The sequence below is a fragment of the Pleurodeles waltl genome, chromosome 9 (assembly GCF_031143425.1).
Source record: "Pleurodeles waltl isolate 20211129_DDA chromosome 9, aPleWal1.hap1.20221129, whole genome shotgun sequence".
Classification (NCBI taxonomy): Eukaryota; Metazoa; Chordata; class Amphibia; order Caudata; family Salamandridae; genus Pleurodeles; species Pleurodeles waltl.
The window spans coordinates 1,150,948,453-1,150,964,219 of NC_090448.1; the positions used below are offsets into that span (position 1 = coordinate 1,150,948,453).

Here is a 15,767-nt window from a genome sequence, read left to right on the forward strand (position 1 = left end):
AGCAGAGGTCCACATGAGATAGATGGTGGCTGGATAGTAGTTTCTAAGAAGTGTTTGGGACCAGCAGAGGTCCACATGAGATAGATGGTGGCTGGATAGTAGTATCTAAGCAGTGTCTGGGAGTAGTCGAGGTCCACATCAGATAGATGGAGGCTGGATAGTAGTATCTAAGAAGTGTTTGGGAGCCGTAGAGGGCCACACCAAACAGGAGGCGGCTGGACAGAAGTATTTAAGCAGAGTCTGGGAGCAGTCGAGGTCCACATCAGATAGATGGAGGCTGGATAGTAGTATCTAAGAAGTGCTTGGGAGCCGTAGAGGGCCACACCAAACAGGCGGCGGCTGGGCAGAAGTATCTAAGCAGAGTCTGGGAGCAGTGGAGGTCCACATCAGATAGATGGTGGCTGGATAGTAGTATCTAAGAAGTGCCTGGGACCAGCAGAGATCCACATGAGATAGATGGTGGCTGGATAGTAGTATCTAAGAAGTGTTTGGGACCAGCAGAGGTCCACAGGAGATAGATGGTGGCTGGATAGTAGTATCTAAGCAGTGTCTGGGAGCAGTCGAGGTCCACATCAGATAGATGGAGACTGGATAGTAGTATCTAAGAAGTGTTTGGGAGCCGTAGAGGGCCACACCAAACAGGAGGCGGCAGGGCAGAAGTATCTAAGCAGAGTCTGGGAGCAGTGGAGGTCCACATCAGATAGATGGTTGCTGGATAGTAGTATCTAAGAAGTGCTTGGGAGCCGTAGAGGGCCACACCAAACAGGCGGCGGCTGGGCAGAAGTATCTAAGCAGAGTCTGGGAGCAGTGGAGGTCCACATCAGATAGATGGAGGCTGGATAGTAGTATCTAAGAAGTGCTTGGGAGCCGTAGAGGGCCACACCAAACAGAAGGCGGCAGGGCAGAAGTATCTAAGCAGAGACTGGGAGCAGTGGAGGTCCACATCAGATAAATGGTTGCTGGATAGTAGTATCTAAGAAGTGCTTGGGAGCCGTAGAGGGCCACACCAAACAGGAGGCGGCTGGACAGAAGTATCTAAGCAGAGTCTGGGAGCAGTCGAGGTCCACATCAGATAGATAGAGGCTGGATAGTAGTATCTAAGAAGTGCTTGGGAGCCGTAGAGGGCCACATCAAACAGGAGGCGGCTGGACAGAAGTATCTAAGCAGAGTCTGGGAGCAGTGGAGGTCCACATCAGATAGATGGTTGCTGGATAGTAGTATCTAAGAAGTGTTTGGGAGCCGTAGAGGGCCACACCAAACAGGAGGCGGCTGGACAGAAGTATCTAAGCAGAGTCTGGGAGCAGTGGAGGTCCACATCAGATAGATGGAGGCTGGATAGTAGTATCTAAGAAGTTTTTGTGAGCCGTAGAGGGACACACCAAACAGGAGGCGGCTGGACAGAAGTATCTAAGCAGTGTCTGGGAGCAGTGGAGGTCCACATCAGATAGATGGAGGCTGGATAGTAGTATCTAAGAAGTGTTTGGGAGCCGTAGAGGGCCACACCAAACAGGAGGCGGCTGGACAGAAGTATCTAAGCAGAGTCTGGGAGCAGTGAAGGTCCACATCAGATAGATGGAGGCTGGATAGTAGTATCTAAGAAGTATTTGGGAGCCGTAGAGGGCCACACCAAACAGGAGGCGGCTGGACAGAAGTATCTAAGCAGAGTCTGGGAGCAGTCGAGGTCCACATCAGATAGATGGAGGCTGGATAGTAGTATCTAAGAAGTGTTTGGGAGCCGTAGAGGGCCACACCAAACAGGAGGCGGCTGGGCAGAAGTATCTAAGCAGAGTTTGGAAGCAGTGAAGGTCCACATCAGATAGATGGAGGCTGGATAGTAGTATCTAAGAAGTATTTGGGAGCCGTAGAGGGCCACACCAAACAGGAGGCGGCTGGACAGAAGTATCTAAGCAGAGTCTGGGAGCAGTCGAGGTCCACATCAGATAGATGGAGGCTGGATAGTAGTATCTAAGAAGTGTTTGGGAGCCGTAGAGGGCCACACCAAACAGGAGTGGGCTGGGCAGAAGTATCTAAGCAGAGTCTGGGAGCAGTGAAGGTCCACATCAGATAGATGGAGGCTGGATAGTAGTATCTAAGAAGTATTTGGGAGCCGTAGAGGGCCACACCAAACAGGAGGCGGCTGGACAGAAGTATCTAAGCAGAGTCTGGGAGCAGTCGAGGTCCACATCAGATAGATGGAGGCTGGATAGTAGTATCTAAGAAGTGTTTGGGAGCCGTAGAGGGCCACACCAAACACGAGGCGGCTGGGCAGAAGTATCTAAGCAGAGTTTGGGAGCAGTCGAGGTCCACATCAGATAGATGGAGGCTGGATAGTAGTATCTACGAAGTGCTTGGGAGCCGTAGAGGTCCACATGAGATAGATGGTGGCTGGATAGTAGTATTTAAGAAGTATTTGGAACCATAGAGGGCCACATTAGATAGCAGTGGTGAAACAGTAGTATCTAAGAAGTATATATTTGCAGTAGGCCACATCAGATAGTAGGTGTCCGGTAGTTGTAAGGAGTGGCACCAAATATCAGGGGACTGGGAATTAGTATCTAAGAAGTGTTTGGAAGCAGTAGATGGACACACCAGATAGCAAGTGACTGGATAGTAGTATGTAAGAAGTGTTTGGAAGCAGTAAAGAGCTACATCAGATAGCAGGTGGCTGGACTTTACCGTGAGACAAGTGTCTGGAAGCAGTAGATGGACACACCAGATAGCAAGTGACTGGATAGTAGTATGTAAGGAGTGTTTGCATGCATTAGAGGGTGACACCAGATATCAGGTTACTGGATAGTAGTTTCTAATAACCGTCTGGGAGCATTAGAGTGTCATACCAGGGAATGAGTGGCTGGCTAGTACTATCTAAGAAGTGTCTGGGGCACTAGGAGGCCACTTCAAAGGAAAAAGGGTCCCTGACCAAATAATGAGAGAAATCCAGGGAAATTTACAGAAAGTAAAAAACACACATCTCTCTCCTATTCACTCCATCTATGTATTCGATATTGTAATTAAACCCAATATACCACACTTCAATAGTTTATTTATACAAAATATGTATACTGATATTACAAAATTTCAAAAAGAGAAACTGATATACAACAATTCCCCCTATATAACAAATCCCAAACATAAAATGCTATAAGAGAACATATAAACAAACATATAGGCACACAACACCAAAGAATGAAACCAAAATGACATCAAGGCACCAGAAAAACAAATAATCACATACATATAGACAAACACATATTTGCCTTCACATAAAATATATCATATACTAACTATTGTACACTTCATATACAAAAAGAAAAGGTGGTCAGATAACCAAACATGAATTCTAAAAGCGGGACACGATCTAGGAGCCCGAGACAATAGTACAGGTAGGAATCCTGCATCACAGCATGAGCGGAGCACATGTTCTAGGTGCTCTATAATTTAGTACACGTAGGGATCCAGCTTCACAGCATGGGTAGAACACATGATCTAGGAGCCCTGTACATTAGTATAGGTAGGGATAATGCATCACAGCAGGGGCGGAACTCCTGTTCCAGGAGCCATGTACCTTAGCACAGGTATGGATGATGCACCACAGCATGGGCGGAACACATGTTCTAGGTGCTATTATTTTGTGGAATAACCAACATTTTTGAAGTATTCCCAAACAGATTGAGGCAGAGTGCATGTGCACGTTTTTGTTTATGTGTGTAAAATTCCTAGTGAAATCCGACATGACATCTCACCATACCGGACTAAAAGATCCCTGTACCCAACTATTTATCACACAATACATTTGTTAGGGGGGCCTACCCCTCACCCCCTCAGAAGCCACGCCCCTTTGTAGGGATCCTGCACCACAGCAGGGGCAGAATACATGCTTGAGGAACCATGTACATTAGAACACGTAGGGATCCTGCACCACAGCATGGGCAGAACACATGATCTATGAGCCCTGTACATTAGTACAAGTAGGGATTTTGCAACACAGCATGGGTGGAACACATGATCTAGGAGCCCTGTACATTAGTACAAGTAGGGATTCTGCACCACAGCATGGGCAGAACACATGATCTAGGAGCCCTGTACATTAGTACAAGTAGGGATTCTGCAACACAGCATGGGTGGAAAACATGATCTAGGAGCCCTGTACATTAGTATAGGTAGGGATAATGCATCACAGCAGGGGCGGAACTCCTGTTCCAGGAGCCATGTACCTTAGCCACAGGTATGGATGATGCACCACAGCATGGACGGAACACATGTTCTAGGTGCTCTATATATTAGTACAGGTAGGGATCCTGCACAACAGCATGGGTGGAGCACATGATCTAGGAGCCATGTACATTAGTACAGTCATCACAGCATTGGCAGAACACATGATCTACGAGCCATGTACATTAGTACAGGTAGGGATCCTGCATCACAGAGGAACACATGTTCTATGTGCTCTATACATTAGCAAAGGTAGGCATACTGCACCACAGCATGGGTAGAAAACATGGTCTAGGAACCATGTATATTAGTAGAGGTAGGGATCATGGATCACAGCACGGGCAGAACTTATATTCTAGGAGCCATGGACATTGGTACAGGTAGGGACAGGGGCGTACTTGGTTTGTAAAATTGGGTGGGGTGTGAGCTTCAGATTTCCCAACAATCATTCTGGCCCATAATGTTAAAATACGTTATACGACAAGCTAGTGCAAAGAGGGGTTTAGGGGCAGTGGAAAGGGAGAGGAATGCAGATTGGTAGGTGCACTATGTGAGAGAAAGCACATTATTTTGTGGAATAACCAACATTTTTGAAGTATTCCCAAACAGATTGAGGCAGAGTGCATGTGCCCGTTTTTGTTTATGTGTGTAAAATTCCTGGTGAAATCCGACATGACATCTCACCATACCGGACTAAAAGATCCCTGTACCCAACTATTTATCACACAATACATTTGTTAGGGGGGCCTACCCCTCACCCCCTCAGAAGCCACGCCCCTGGGTAGGGATCCTGCACCACAGCAGGGGCAGAATACATGCTCGAGGAACCATGTACATTAGAACACGTAGGGATCCTGCACCACAGCATGGGCAGAACACATGCTCTAGGAGCCCTGTACATTAGTACAAGTAGGGATTCTGCAACACAGCATGGATGGAACACATGATCTAGGAGCCCTGTACATTAGTACAAGTAGGGATTCTGCACCACAGCATGGGCAGAACACATGATCTAGGTGCCCTGTACATTAGTACAAGTAGGGATCTTGCATCACAGCGTGAGTGGATCACATGAATTTGGGAGGAGGGGGCTAGTATATACAGTTAGGCAGTGATCCTGCAGTGGGGTGCAGACGTTCATCTCTAGGGATTTAGGCCCATATTTATACTTTTTTAAGCGCCACATTTGCGTCATTTTTTTTATGCTAAAGTGGCGTAAACTTACAAAATACAATCGTATTTTGTAAGTTTGCGCCTGTTTTGCAAATGCGGCGCAAAAAAAGTATAAATATGGGCCTTAGTTCTTTACTACAGTGAGGGTTCTTGTCCACAGCAGAAGTCTGCTGATGCACTTTGATGGTTTCTGTACCACAGTGGGATAGGGGATAACTAGACCCAAACATTAGTACAACATTAGTTCCTGCATTGCAGAAAGGTGTTCTGCTACTTTAGGATAGCACATATCCATGCAGGGGAGACAAGCAAGACGAAAGTACTCCCAAAGACATTTTCTGTTTGCATCAGTCTCCTACTGTTAAAATACTGTGCAAAACTGAACGAAATATGGAGACTGTAAGTTTAATAGAATTCAGAAAATACCATGTCATGAGCAATATGTGAATTTTGAACATACCTGGGCACAAAGGAGACTAGGCCAGAGCAAAGCCAGTGGCAGACCAGCACACTGGAGCTATTAAACAGAAGAGCAAGTCAGGTCTCAGCCAATCCATGACAAACCAGTACAAACGAGACAAGTCTGAAGCCAGGCTAAAGCCAGGTGGAGTCAGATGTGAGCCAGGTTTGAGTCAGGTGGAAGCTAGGCTGCACCCAGAACAGTATATAATAGAAACAGTCTATATAACTCTGGCACGCAGGCTGGAATATGGTCTGACTTAGCCAGCAGGTTGAATGAAGTCAAGTGGGAGCCAGGCCACAGCCGGGGAACTGTAAAAGAAATTAGGACGTACCTGAGACAATTTCATCTGCATGTTGGCAAAGACATGAAGGAAGCCGACCACAGCATCCCACAGCCTACTGTGTGCAAGGCTTTGCTGGTTCCCTATGCAAGGGCCCTGAAAGACAAGAAAAAAACAGAATTAGGAAAGAAAGAGAATGCTGGATGATTTTGTTTTTAAGCTTCAACAAAGTAATTAGTCGAAGTAAAAGCACACTTTGCGACTGGTTTTGATTGGTTCACCTACCATCTTTGTTCACCTGCCATTGGATGCCAAAGTATGTTCGATTACTGTCTGGGCATCAATTAGATGAACGGACTATTTAAAGAGATGATCATTCACCCAGTAGTTAGTGCTTCGAAGAGAACTGGAAGAAGCTGGTAATGAGGAAGTCTGCCTTCTAAGACGTGTATATCTCTATAATCGATCCTGTGGGGTGTCTCTTCTAATATGACTCATTTTTGGGGTCCCAGCACAGTTGCAGGATGTTATAGTGCATTTCTAATATGTTACGTCTTGTGAAACTAGAGGGCAAAGATATATCCTCAAGCAATCAATACAAGGCAGTTTCCTTACACTCTAATGGCCACACTCATGAGGTTGATAACAATGCCTATTTAGACGATAAGTATCACATTCAGCTCAGAAATAACATCAAAACTCAGAAACCCCCCATTGCAGGAGAGTGTTTCAGCAAATATTAAGGATGCTTACTGAGTCGATACATGTTTGCCAAGAACTAGATATCTCGAATAAAGAGACCCGGATTAAACTCACACTCCCCTGTTACTTGTGCTCCATCTAGTCTAGGGACCCGTTTAGACTGCTAACAAGTGCTGCTCACAAGTGGACCAAGGAAAGCACACCTGCTGCTAATTGATGCTATGGTTTTACTGCAGACAAGTCCAAATGTACGTTGGCCAGCTACGCAATCAAGTTTTCAAACTCAGAAAAGAGATTCTCAGGCCAATTCCACATACAACAGTTTACAGCAGGAAACCAGTTAGTTTAAGATTAAGACAAACTTTCTACGCGGCTGTAACGAGTTCTGGAAGATCTATACGGTCTAATGGAAAAGTGATATGAATGGGATTCACAGAAAGAGCAAAATATCATCGAAGAAAAAGCCTGGACAAGGACCAATTAAAAGGCGGGATAGTCCCTGTATCTAGCACTTTCAACGCCACGTGCAAGCATGTAGTGCAGCATCTGCAGATTTTCTGCCCGCCTCGAACTCAATTTGGGGCAGTCCGAGGTACCAGCTACTACCGCACTTTCCTTGCTACCCCTGGACTCGGTGGTCACGAAGGCAGGAGCAAAAAGTACTGTCAAAGCCAATAGGTGATTAATATGGTGTCACGTACTGTGCGTGATACTGTATGGGATGGAGTCAACAGAGAGGACAAACAAAGCTATAGCTGTAAAGCAGCCCCTTGTGCGGTCCCTTATGAAGTCCAGTGGAAGCCCTGGAGTGGAGGAGGGAGGAACACCCAACACTACTAGGAGGGAGAAGAGTAGTCCACTGGGCTAAGCCAAGATGTGACTGACAAAACGTCAAGGCAATAGTTGAAAGGTGCTGACTTCAAAAAGCCAGAGGGTGAAAGAGGCCAATCCTCAGCCCATGTAACTGGCGAGTCAAAGGGCGCGTGGTGTTATGCCTCTTATCCTTTGCATTTTGGTGAATCAGCTGCTATGCCACCAATACTGAGCAGATAAGACAAGGCTTTGTATTTGCAGTCATTGTGGGTGCCTACTTATGCTGAACGCAGTGCTTACAGTCTATGCTTATGGCTCTAACTGGTTGGTGTCCACCCTCAGTATATATTATAGAAAGTAAACAGCTTACAGTATATTGGTGACACTATAAACTGAGCACATACTACAAGCAGTGCGGTGTACCCAGCCTGTGTGCCTGCCCACAGCACGCAGAATATATCTATTCATCGTCTACAGTACATCTCTGTGTCTCGCTGGGCCTGGCCATGCACATGAAATAGGAGGATCTCATGAAATAATATTTACAAAAGACAAGCCTGACCTACTGACTTTGTCAATGGCTGTTTTTTCGGCCTTGGATCGGAATGAATGATTGAACACACGGTGGGTTGTAGGCCGTTATGACGAAGGAAGCGTGCCAGTTCCTACATCTGCCTCCTTCGCCTTCTGAGAGCCGAGCGTGGAGGCCTGTGATGTGCAAATGGTGGTGGCGAACCCACGTCAAGGCCTCGCCTAGCTGGGTGAGCAGAGATTGCAGGCATCAAGGAACTGATCTCTTTAGTATTCCTTGAATGCAAATCCCCGAGCAGCCAAGAACATGCAGGAAAGTGTGTGTCAGCAGCTACGCAGGCTCCAGATAAGGTGCGGAACAGGCATGGCAGGGGTGCCGCCTGGGGGCTGGCAGCGGGCTGATAGGCAGCGGCCGGGCTGCACGGCGTCCAGTTCTGCTATCCGTGTTAACAGGCTTAGCGGAGAAATAACTTCCTCTGATGTGAAGAGCTTGATATGGGGCAGCCATCTTGGATGCAGTCATCTGGCCGCCACGACTGAGGTGCGCCTCAGCAAAGGAAGGCAGCAGCTGAAGCCTGACAGAGAAGCACGAGGTAAGGGCTTTAGGGTCAAGACCCAGGCAGGTCCTCCTCAGTTTGACGGGGCTACAGACAGCCCTGGGGGCCTTCCTGAACATTTGGGACTCTCTCTGATTCAGACCTACTGCCTTTACAGGTATACCAGCCTTTCCGAAAATGACCTGAATTACCTACAGGCCAATTAAACTAAGAAATCACGAAATATACTGCAAAATAACTAGAAGTGAACTAACAAGATCCGCTTGTTAAAAAAAAAAAAAAAGGTAACAAACAATTCACACATTTAGAAAGTCAAACTGGAGTCTCTGGGCCAGAGATGGAAAGCAGTGGCCCAACTCACAACCAGGCTTCAACGAGGTCGGTTTGCTTGCACATTGGACCACAAACTCGCACCCTCCCCATCCAGAAGTGACACCCTTACCTGGATGTATTCTGTCAGTGAATTGAAAATCTGCTTGGTCACTGCCAAAGACTTTGAAAAGTTACGCTGGCCGGAGTCATCAATCACCTCTTTCCCAGAGTAGTACCAGTAGAAGTCGCTGATGGATTCCTAAGGAGAGAGCAGTGGATTAGTGGGTACATTCCCTGCCAGATCCCACTACAGCTGCAGGCATAAGGTGCAGGCAGAAGAGTAACATTTCACAGTTCTGAGTATACATTTAATGTAGCAGCAAATGATGTACGCAACAATCCGAATGCATGTTGTTTGTCTGTCTGTCTGGAAACGGAAGCGGTCAATGCAGCCCTTGGGGTAAAGCTGCAAAAAAATCCAAATAATCTGGGGAGGGTTGCAAACCCCTAAGCCATTGCACGAGTTAACTTCCTAATTGCCCTTTCTTCACACGTTTTACAGTGGTTTATTCTGAACTGATCTTCTACTGTTTGTGGTCTCAGAGCACTTTTTTGATTTCATTTATTGTTTATGTGTTTACGGAAATATAGGATTGCTCCCCCATTTTTAGCTTGGGCCAAGACCACATTGTGTCTGGGCAAGGTTCTAGTTACCTGACAAACAAGTCACTTACCGTCGGTAACTGCTAATCTGGAAGACACACTATCTAGCTGCAGATTCTTTACCTTAGAATTACCTCTGTGTGCCAGTAAGTGGCATTGGTTCAGCTCCGCATCGACATCATCCGTACAAGAAATGACATATCTGGTACCTATATAGCTGCCACTTTTGTGCGCAGACATCAGTTCATTTTCAAGACTTTGCAAGCAAGGAGCACAGTGCCACAATAAAGACCACTGGTGTGAGATTCTAGGGCCCTTTTCAAGGCAAGGGGAAACTTTTAATCAGGTTGCAGAGTGGGGAGGATTGATAAGGAATATAAGAAAACTTTTTACCAAAGGTAAGTAACTTGTTCATCTGATAAGAGACTTCTAGCCACGGATTCCTTACCTTAGAATAAATACCCAAACAATACCAGAGGTGTTACTACATATCCAAGTAAATTAGAAAGTCCAGCAGGACCGAACAGGTAAAGTGCCCATCATGAGGGACCTGACTGTCCAGGCAATAGTGGTTGGTGAATGAGTGCAGTGAGGCCCACGTTGCTGCCCGAGAGATGTCCAGGACTGGGACACTGTGCGCTAACATAGAGATCACAGCCTTGGCTCCAGTGGAGTGAACTCGCAAGCCCTCTTGGCCAATGCATAGCATATCTTAATGCATAGAAAGATCCATCGTGAGATGGTTCTTTTTTGCACTGCTTTCAATTTTTTTTCTTCTCCTAAATAGCCCATGAAGAGTTGATTGTCCACCCAGAGTTCTCTTGTGTGGTCACGGTTTTTTGGGTTCAGTCTTTCCTCCTCTATGGAGGGATGAGGTGGAGCAAAGAAAGTAGGCAGAGTGATGGTCTGGCCTACATGGAATGGAGTCGCAACCTTCGTAAGGAAGGAGGCATGTGTCTTGAGAACTAACTTTTTATGTAAAATGTGTCATAAGGAGTGTGTGTAGAGAGCAGCGTAGTAGGGGTTGCAGTTCGCTGACCCTCCTCGTTGATATTATGGCCACTAGAAAAGCAGTCTTTAAGCTAAGAGCCTAAGGGGACAATTGTGCAGAGGCTTGAAAGGTGCACACATAAGAAAGATGAGGACTAGGTTGAGGTACCGCTGAGGCATGATAAAGGGCGCAGGTGGAAACATATGTTGCAGGTCATTAAGGAACCTGCCACTACAGGTGACAGAGAGAGAAGGTTGGTTCGGCAACCAGAAGAATGCCAAGATGGCAGAGAGGTAACCCCTTGGCCTGCTGGGCCAAAGACAATGCAAACATGAGAACTTCTGATAAAGGTGCAGCGAGGAAGGGGTCAGTGTTGTGGAAAACACACCAAGACAGAAACTTGTTCCAACTGCAGGTGTATACTGACTTGGTGGAGGGACACTTGGCTGCCAGAATAATATTACAGACTTCAGGAGGAAGGTTGAAAGCTGTCAACTGTCGCTGCTCATTCTCCATGCATGAAGACATAGGGTGTGCAGGTTCTGATGCAGGGCCTTCCCCTGTTGCTGACAGAAGGTCCTCTTGAAGAGGCAGATTAAGCGGAGGTCTGAGGCTCATGCTCAACAGCTTGGGATACTAGAATATCCATGCCCAATTCATGCTCAAATCTGGAGCTACACGAATAATTTGGGCCTGGTTGTTCCTGATCTTCTTGAGAACTCTGGTCAGGATGGTATTAGTGGAAGGGCATACAGGAGGCTAGAGCACCAATCTAGATGAAAACCGTCTTTGAGCAAGAGCTGTTTGGAAGCTCCAGCACACAGAACTGCTGACATTAAGCATTCTCAGTGGTGCCAACAGATCCAACCAAGGCTCTCTACAATGCAGAAAGAGACCTTGCACCACCTTTGCATGGACACGCCATTCATGATCCTCTAGCCTTCGAAGGCTGAGTTTGTCTGCCCTGGGATTTAGAGAGCCAGGTGATGAACCAAAAGGGAGATGCCCTGGTGTTCCGGCGATGTCCAGAGATACAGAGCCTCCGAACAAAGGGTCCACAACCCCACCTCGCCCTGCTCGATGCAGTACCACATGGCTATGGTGTTTTCTGTGAACACCTGAAACAGTCTTCCCTTAATGGAGGGTAGAAAAGCCTTCAAGCAAATTGCCCGAAGCTCCAACAAGTTTATGTGGAGTCTGGACTCCGTTGGAGACCGAGGTCCCCTGATCTCCACCTCCCCCAGGTGGCTGCCTCCACCCAGGAGTGACACATCTGTCACATAGAGTTAGTTCTGGCTGGGGAAGGGAGAGGGGTCTGCTGCCGACCCTATCGCAATTCATCAGCCACCACTGCAAATCATTTAAAGATCTCTCTGACATCTACACCTTGTCGGAGATATTGCCCTGATGGTATGCCTATTAAAACTTCAAGTCCCACCTCATAGCCAGCGTATGCCAATGGGCATACTTCACCAGCAGGATGGAGGAGTCTATGAGGCCCAGCAGCCTCAGAGCCTGTCTTACCGAAACCCAGGATACAGGCTGAAACATTTGTATCATACCCTGAATATCCTGGACTAACAGTTTAAGAGTCTAAGCCCGAAACCGCGAATGTGTCCAGAACAGCTCTGATGAAAGGGAGCATCAGAGAAGGAGTCAGGTGTGACTTCGGCCAATGCAGGAGGTGCGCTGTAGTCTGAAGGTGGGTGATGATTGCCTTCAAAAGCCAATCGCCAAGGAAGGGAAAGACTGGAATCCCTGACCTTTGCAGTTGAGCTGAAACCACCGCCATCACTTTCATTAACACCCGAGGCGCACTGGTAAGGCCAACGGGGAGCACGACAAACTGTAAGGGCTCTGGACCAATTGTGAACTGCAGGTAACACCTGTGGGCGGGCAAGATGGGGATGTGAAAATACGCGTCCTGTAAGTCAAGTGATACCATCCAGTATACTGGGTCCAGGGCAGGCAGGACTTGTGCAAGCATGAGCATTCTGAATTTCCCCTTATTCAGGAAGAGAATGAGAAGGCTCAGGTGTAAAATAGGACAAATGTCTCCATCATGGTTTGGCACCAGAAAGTAGTGGTAATAGCAACCATGATCTACTTCTGATGCCAGCATCTTCTCTATAGCCCCCTTGGCCAAGAGAGCTAACATCTCCTGATGAAAAAAGGAGAGGTAGTCCTCCATCAGCTTGTCACAAGTAGGTGGCATGGGTGTGGCCACAAAGGGCAGGGAGTAGCCCCTTTGGACTAGCTGCAAAACCCAATGGTCGAATAGTATTGATCTCAAGTGATGCAGGTGATGGTGTATTCTGCCCCCCACTGGATGCCCAGAATGGTCGGAGAACATACTAAAAGGGTTTGGAGACTGCGGCTGCCAGGCTGTGGTGGACTAGCTTGACCTCTGTCTGCCTGTCCCACGTGGTCTGTGGGAAAAATGTCCTCGGCCATGAAACAATTGTTGGGTTTGCTGGTCGGGGTGGCTGGCCATATACAGACGTGGTTGGAAACCCCTTCTATGGCCACGAAATGGGCAGATGGTGGACTGGGGTTGATGGGTGGTGGGGCCATGGAAAGACCCAGGGACCTGACCATAGCTCTGCTATACTTAAAGCTCTAGAGCGCACAGACCACCTTCTCTCCAAACAAACAAGAGCCATCAAAGTGCATGTTCATAAGCGAGTGTAGGACATGTCCCAAAAAGCCAGTGGCTCTCAGCCAGGAGTGGCGATGAAGGGTCACAGATGATAAAATTGCTCTTCCCAGCGAGTCAGTCATATCCAGTCTACATCTGATGGTGAACTTGGCCTCATCCTGCCCATCAGTGATTGCTTGAGAAATTATAATCTGGGCCACCTTTGAGACCACTGGCAGAACTTGCACAATAGAGTCCCAAATAGTATGGGAGTATCGGCCCAAGAAGCAAGATGTGTTCACCGACCACAATGACAGGTTGGTTGAAGAGAACTTCCTCTTCCCAAAGGTATCAAGCCTTTAGGATTTCCTGCACAGTGGAGTGGTAGGGAATGCACCACGGTTAACCTTGGAGGTGGAGGCCTGGACCACCAAGCTCACTGGGATGGGGTGCTAAGTGAGGAAACTGGGGTCCCCAAGGGCGGGGCAATTGCAGCAGACAATTGTACAATGCGCAGGTGCCCCTGTCCAGGGCTTAGACCAGGCCTGAAGGACATCCATAAGGGTTTAATTAAATGGGAGTAATGGTTCGGTGGGGGCAACTCCTGGCTGAAGCATCTCTGTGAAGACATTTGTCCTGGCTGCCACCGAGAGCAGCGTAAGGTCCAGGACCTAAAGCAACCCTCTGCATCACCATTGCGAAAGAGGCATCATCTTCCATAGCCACAGTGGGAGAGAGACCAGGCCAGTGTCTGGGGAGGTGTTCAGTCCACAGGCATCCACCAGATCCTCGTACCATTTGTCTTCTGTCTCTTCTAACTGGTATCCACAAGGGTCTGCAGAGCACCCCCATATGTCCCCCAATCTATCTCCATCATACAAATTAGGCACTGGTCCGTTGTGGGGAGTCTGCCCCCAACCTCCCCACCCCTGTCGGTGCCAGCCTCATACGACACCTGGCCAGCTCCGTGTCAGAGTTGGAGATGACGATGGCACCGCTGTAAGGGCATCAGCGGGCTGGGAAAGTCGCCACTGGAGCAGGCATCAGGGAAGTCAAGGAGGCTCAACCAGCACTGCTCCAGATCCGTCAACGGATTCAAGGGGCCTGATAAGCACCAGGGGTGAACTCGCAAGCGGGAGACCAGTAGGGGGCCCCTCCTGATCCCATGGGGCCCAAAGGTGCTCTAGTGGGAACGGGCTGCTCAAATAATAGGTGCATGGCCTCATAAATATAATGCAACTGGGCTGGGGATGCTCCAGCTTCTGGAAACTCTAGGAGGAGCGGTGATGGCCCAGGCGCAAGCTCCAACACAGAGCTAGGTCTCGAGTGCCGAAACTCACTCTTCTCGTCAGATGACTGACGAACTTGGTGAAGTAGAAGATCTTTACTGCTTCTTGTTTTTTTTTTGTGCTGGTTGGACTTACATGATTTTCCCGACAACCTCGACTGCAACAACAAGCGCTTGGAGTCGCTCCACAACCTATCTCAGGAACTTTCCTCTCAACCGAGACAGTGAGCGTTGTAGTGTCGCATGTCAAGGAGGTTGAAGGACCGTTCCCGTAAGGCCCTGGGGTGCATGGCGTGGCAATCGAAGCACGTCTTAGAGTCATGTTTGCGCTCCAAACACCAGAGGCACACTAAATGTAGGTCCTTCACCGACATCTGTGGTGACAGGGGCCCCACAGGGCTTGAATCCAGCCTTGCTTGCAGACATCCCTGCCACACCAGGAGACAAGACTCAAACATTTTGACAAACTGTTGAAAAAGAGCAGTAAAAAAATGACTGGGGGTAGCTCTCTCTTTGGATCTTTGCTGACTGGTGTGGAAAGAAAAGAACTGCTTACATAGGCACTATGCACATCACTTCTGGCACACATGATGCCATGTGGAGCTGAACAACTCCAACTACCAGCGCACAGGAGTACTGCTCACAAAATAAAAATTCTGATCCGGTCTGACTCCTGGGGATTATTCTAAGGTAAGGAATTGGTGGCTAGAAGTCGCTATCAAAGTGTTCCTATTCGAGCAAGGTCAAGACTGATTTGGATATCGCTGGGTCCAAACTGAGGTGGCATGGTGTACAAAATAACAATGGATTGGGATTCGCCCTGACTGTCTACCAGTGGCTGACAATAATTCAAGCATTCCATCCATCACTTTTTTTGTATACTTTATTGTGTCGCTGCCAAGAATAAGGTAGATAAATCCCTCAGGTAGAGTCCTGTTAGCTGCCTAACAACACTAACTGAAACATGGCCCTATTCATCATGAAATAATATGCACTTTAACTATTGAAATTCAGCAACAAACTGTCATCTTATACTCATTAGATCTGCAATTACAAGACAAAAACCCTCACCAGATCTAGTTTGTGCAGCCTCTCTTCAAGCTTACATTGATGTACTGACAGAAAGTAGAGCAGCAAGTGGAGA

General features: G+C 47.6%; 1 protein-coding gene across 9 annotated transcripts in view; it reads right to left on the reverse strand.

Annotated features, from left to right (window-relative positions):
* RYR3 (ryanodine receptor 3) overlaps positions 1 to 15,767 on the reverse strand; it is a 1,450,647-nt gene that overhangs the window by 230,847 nt on the left and 1,204,033 nt on the right. For all 9 annotated transcript variants that reach the window (XM_069208992.1, XM_069208994.1, XM_069208991.1 and 6 more), the window contains 2 exons: positions 9,174 to 9,302; positions 6,180 to 6,284 (listed from right to left, as the gene is read on the reverse strand). In XM_069208992.1, coding sequence (XP_069065093.1) covers positions 6,180 to 6,284; positions 9,174 to 9,302 — 234 coding nt within the window. The remainder of the gene's footprint in view (positions 1 to 6,179; positions 6,285 to 9,173; positions 9,303 to 15,767) is intronic.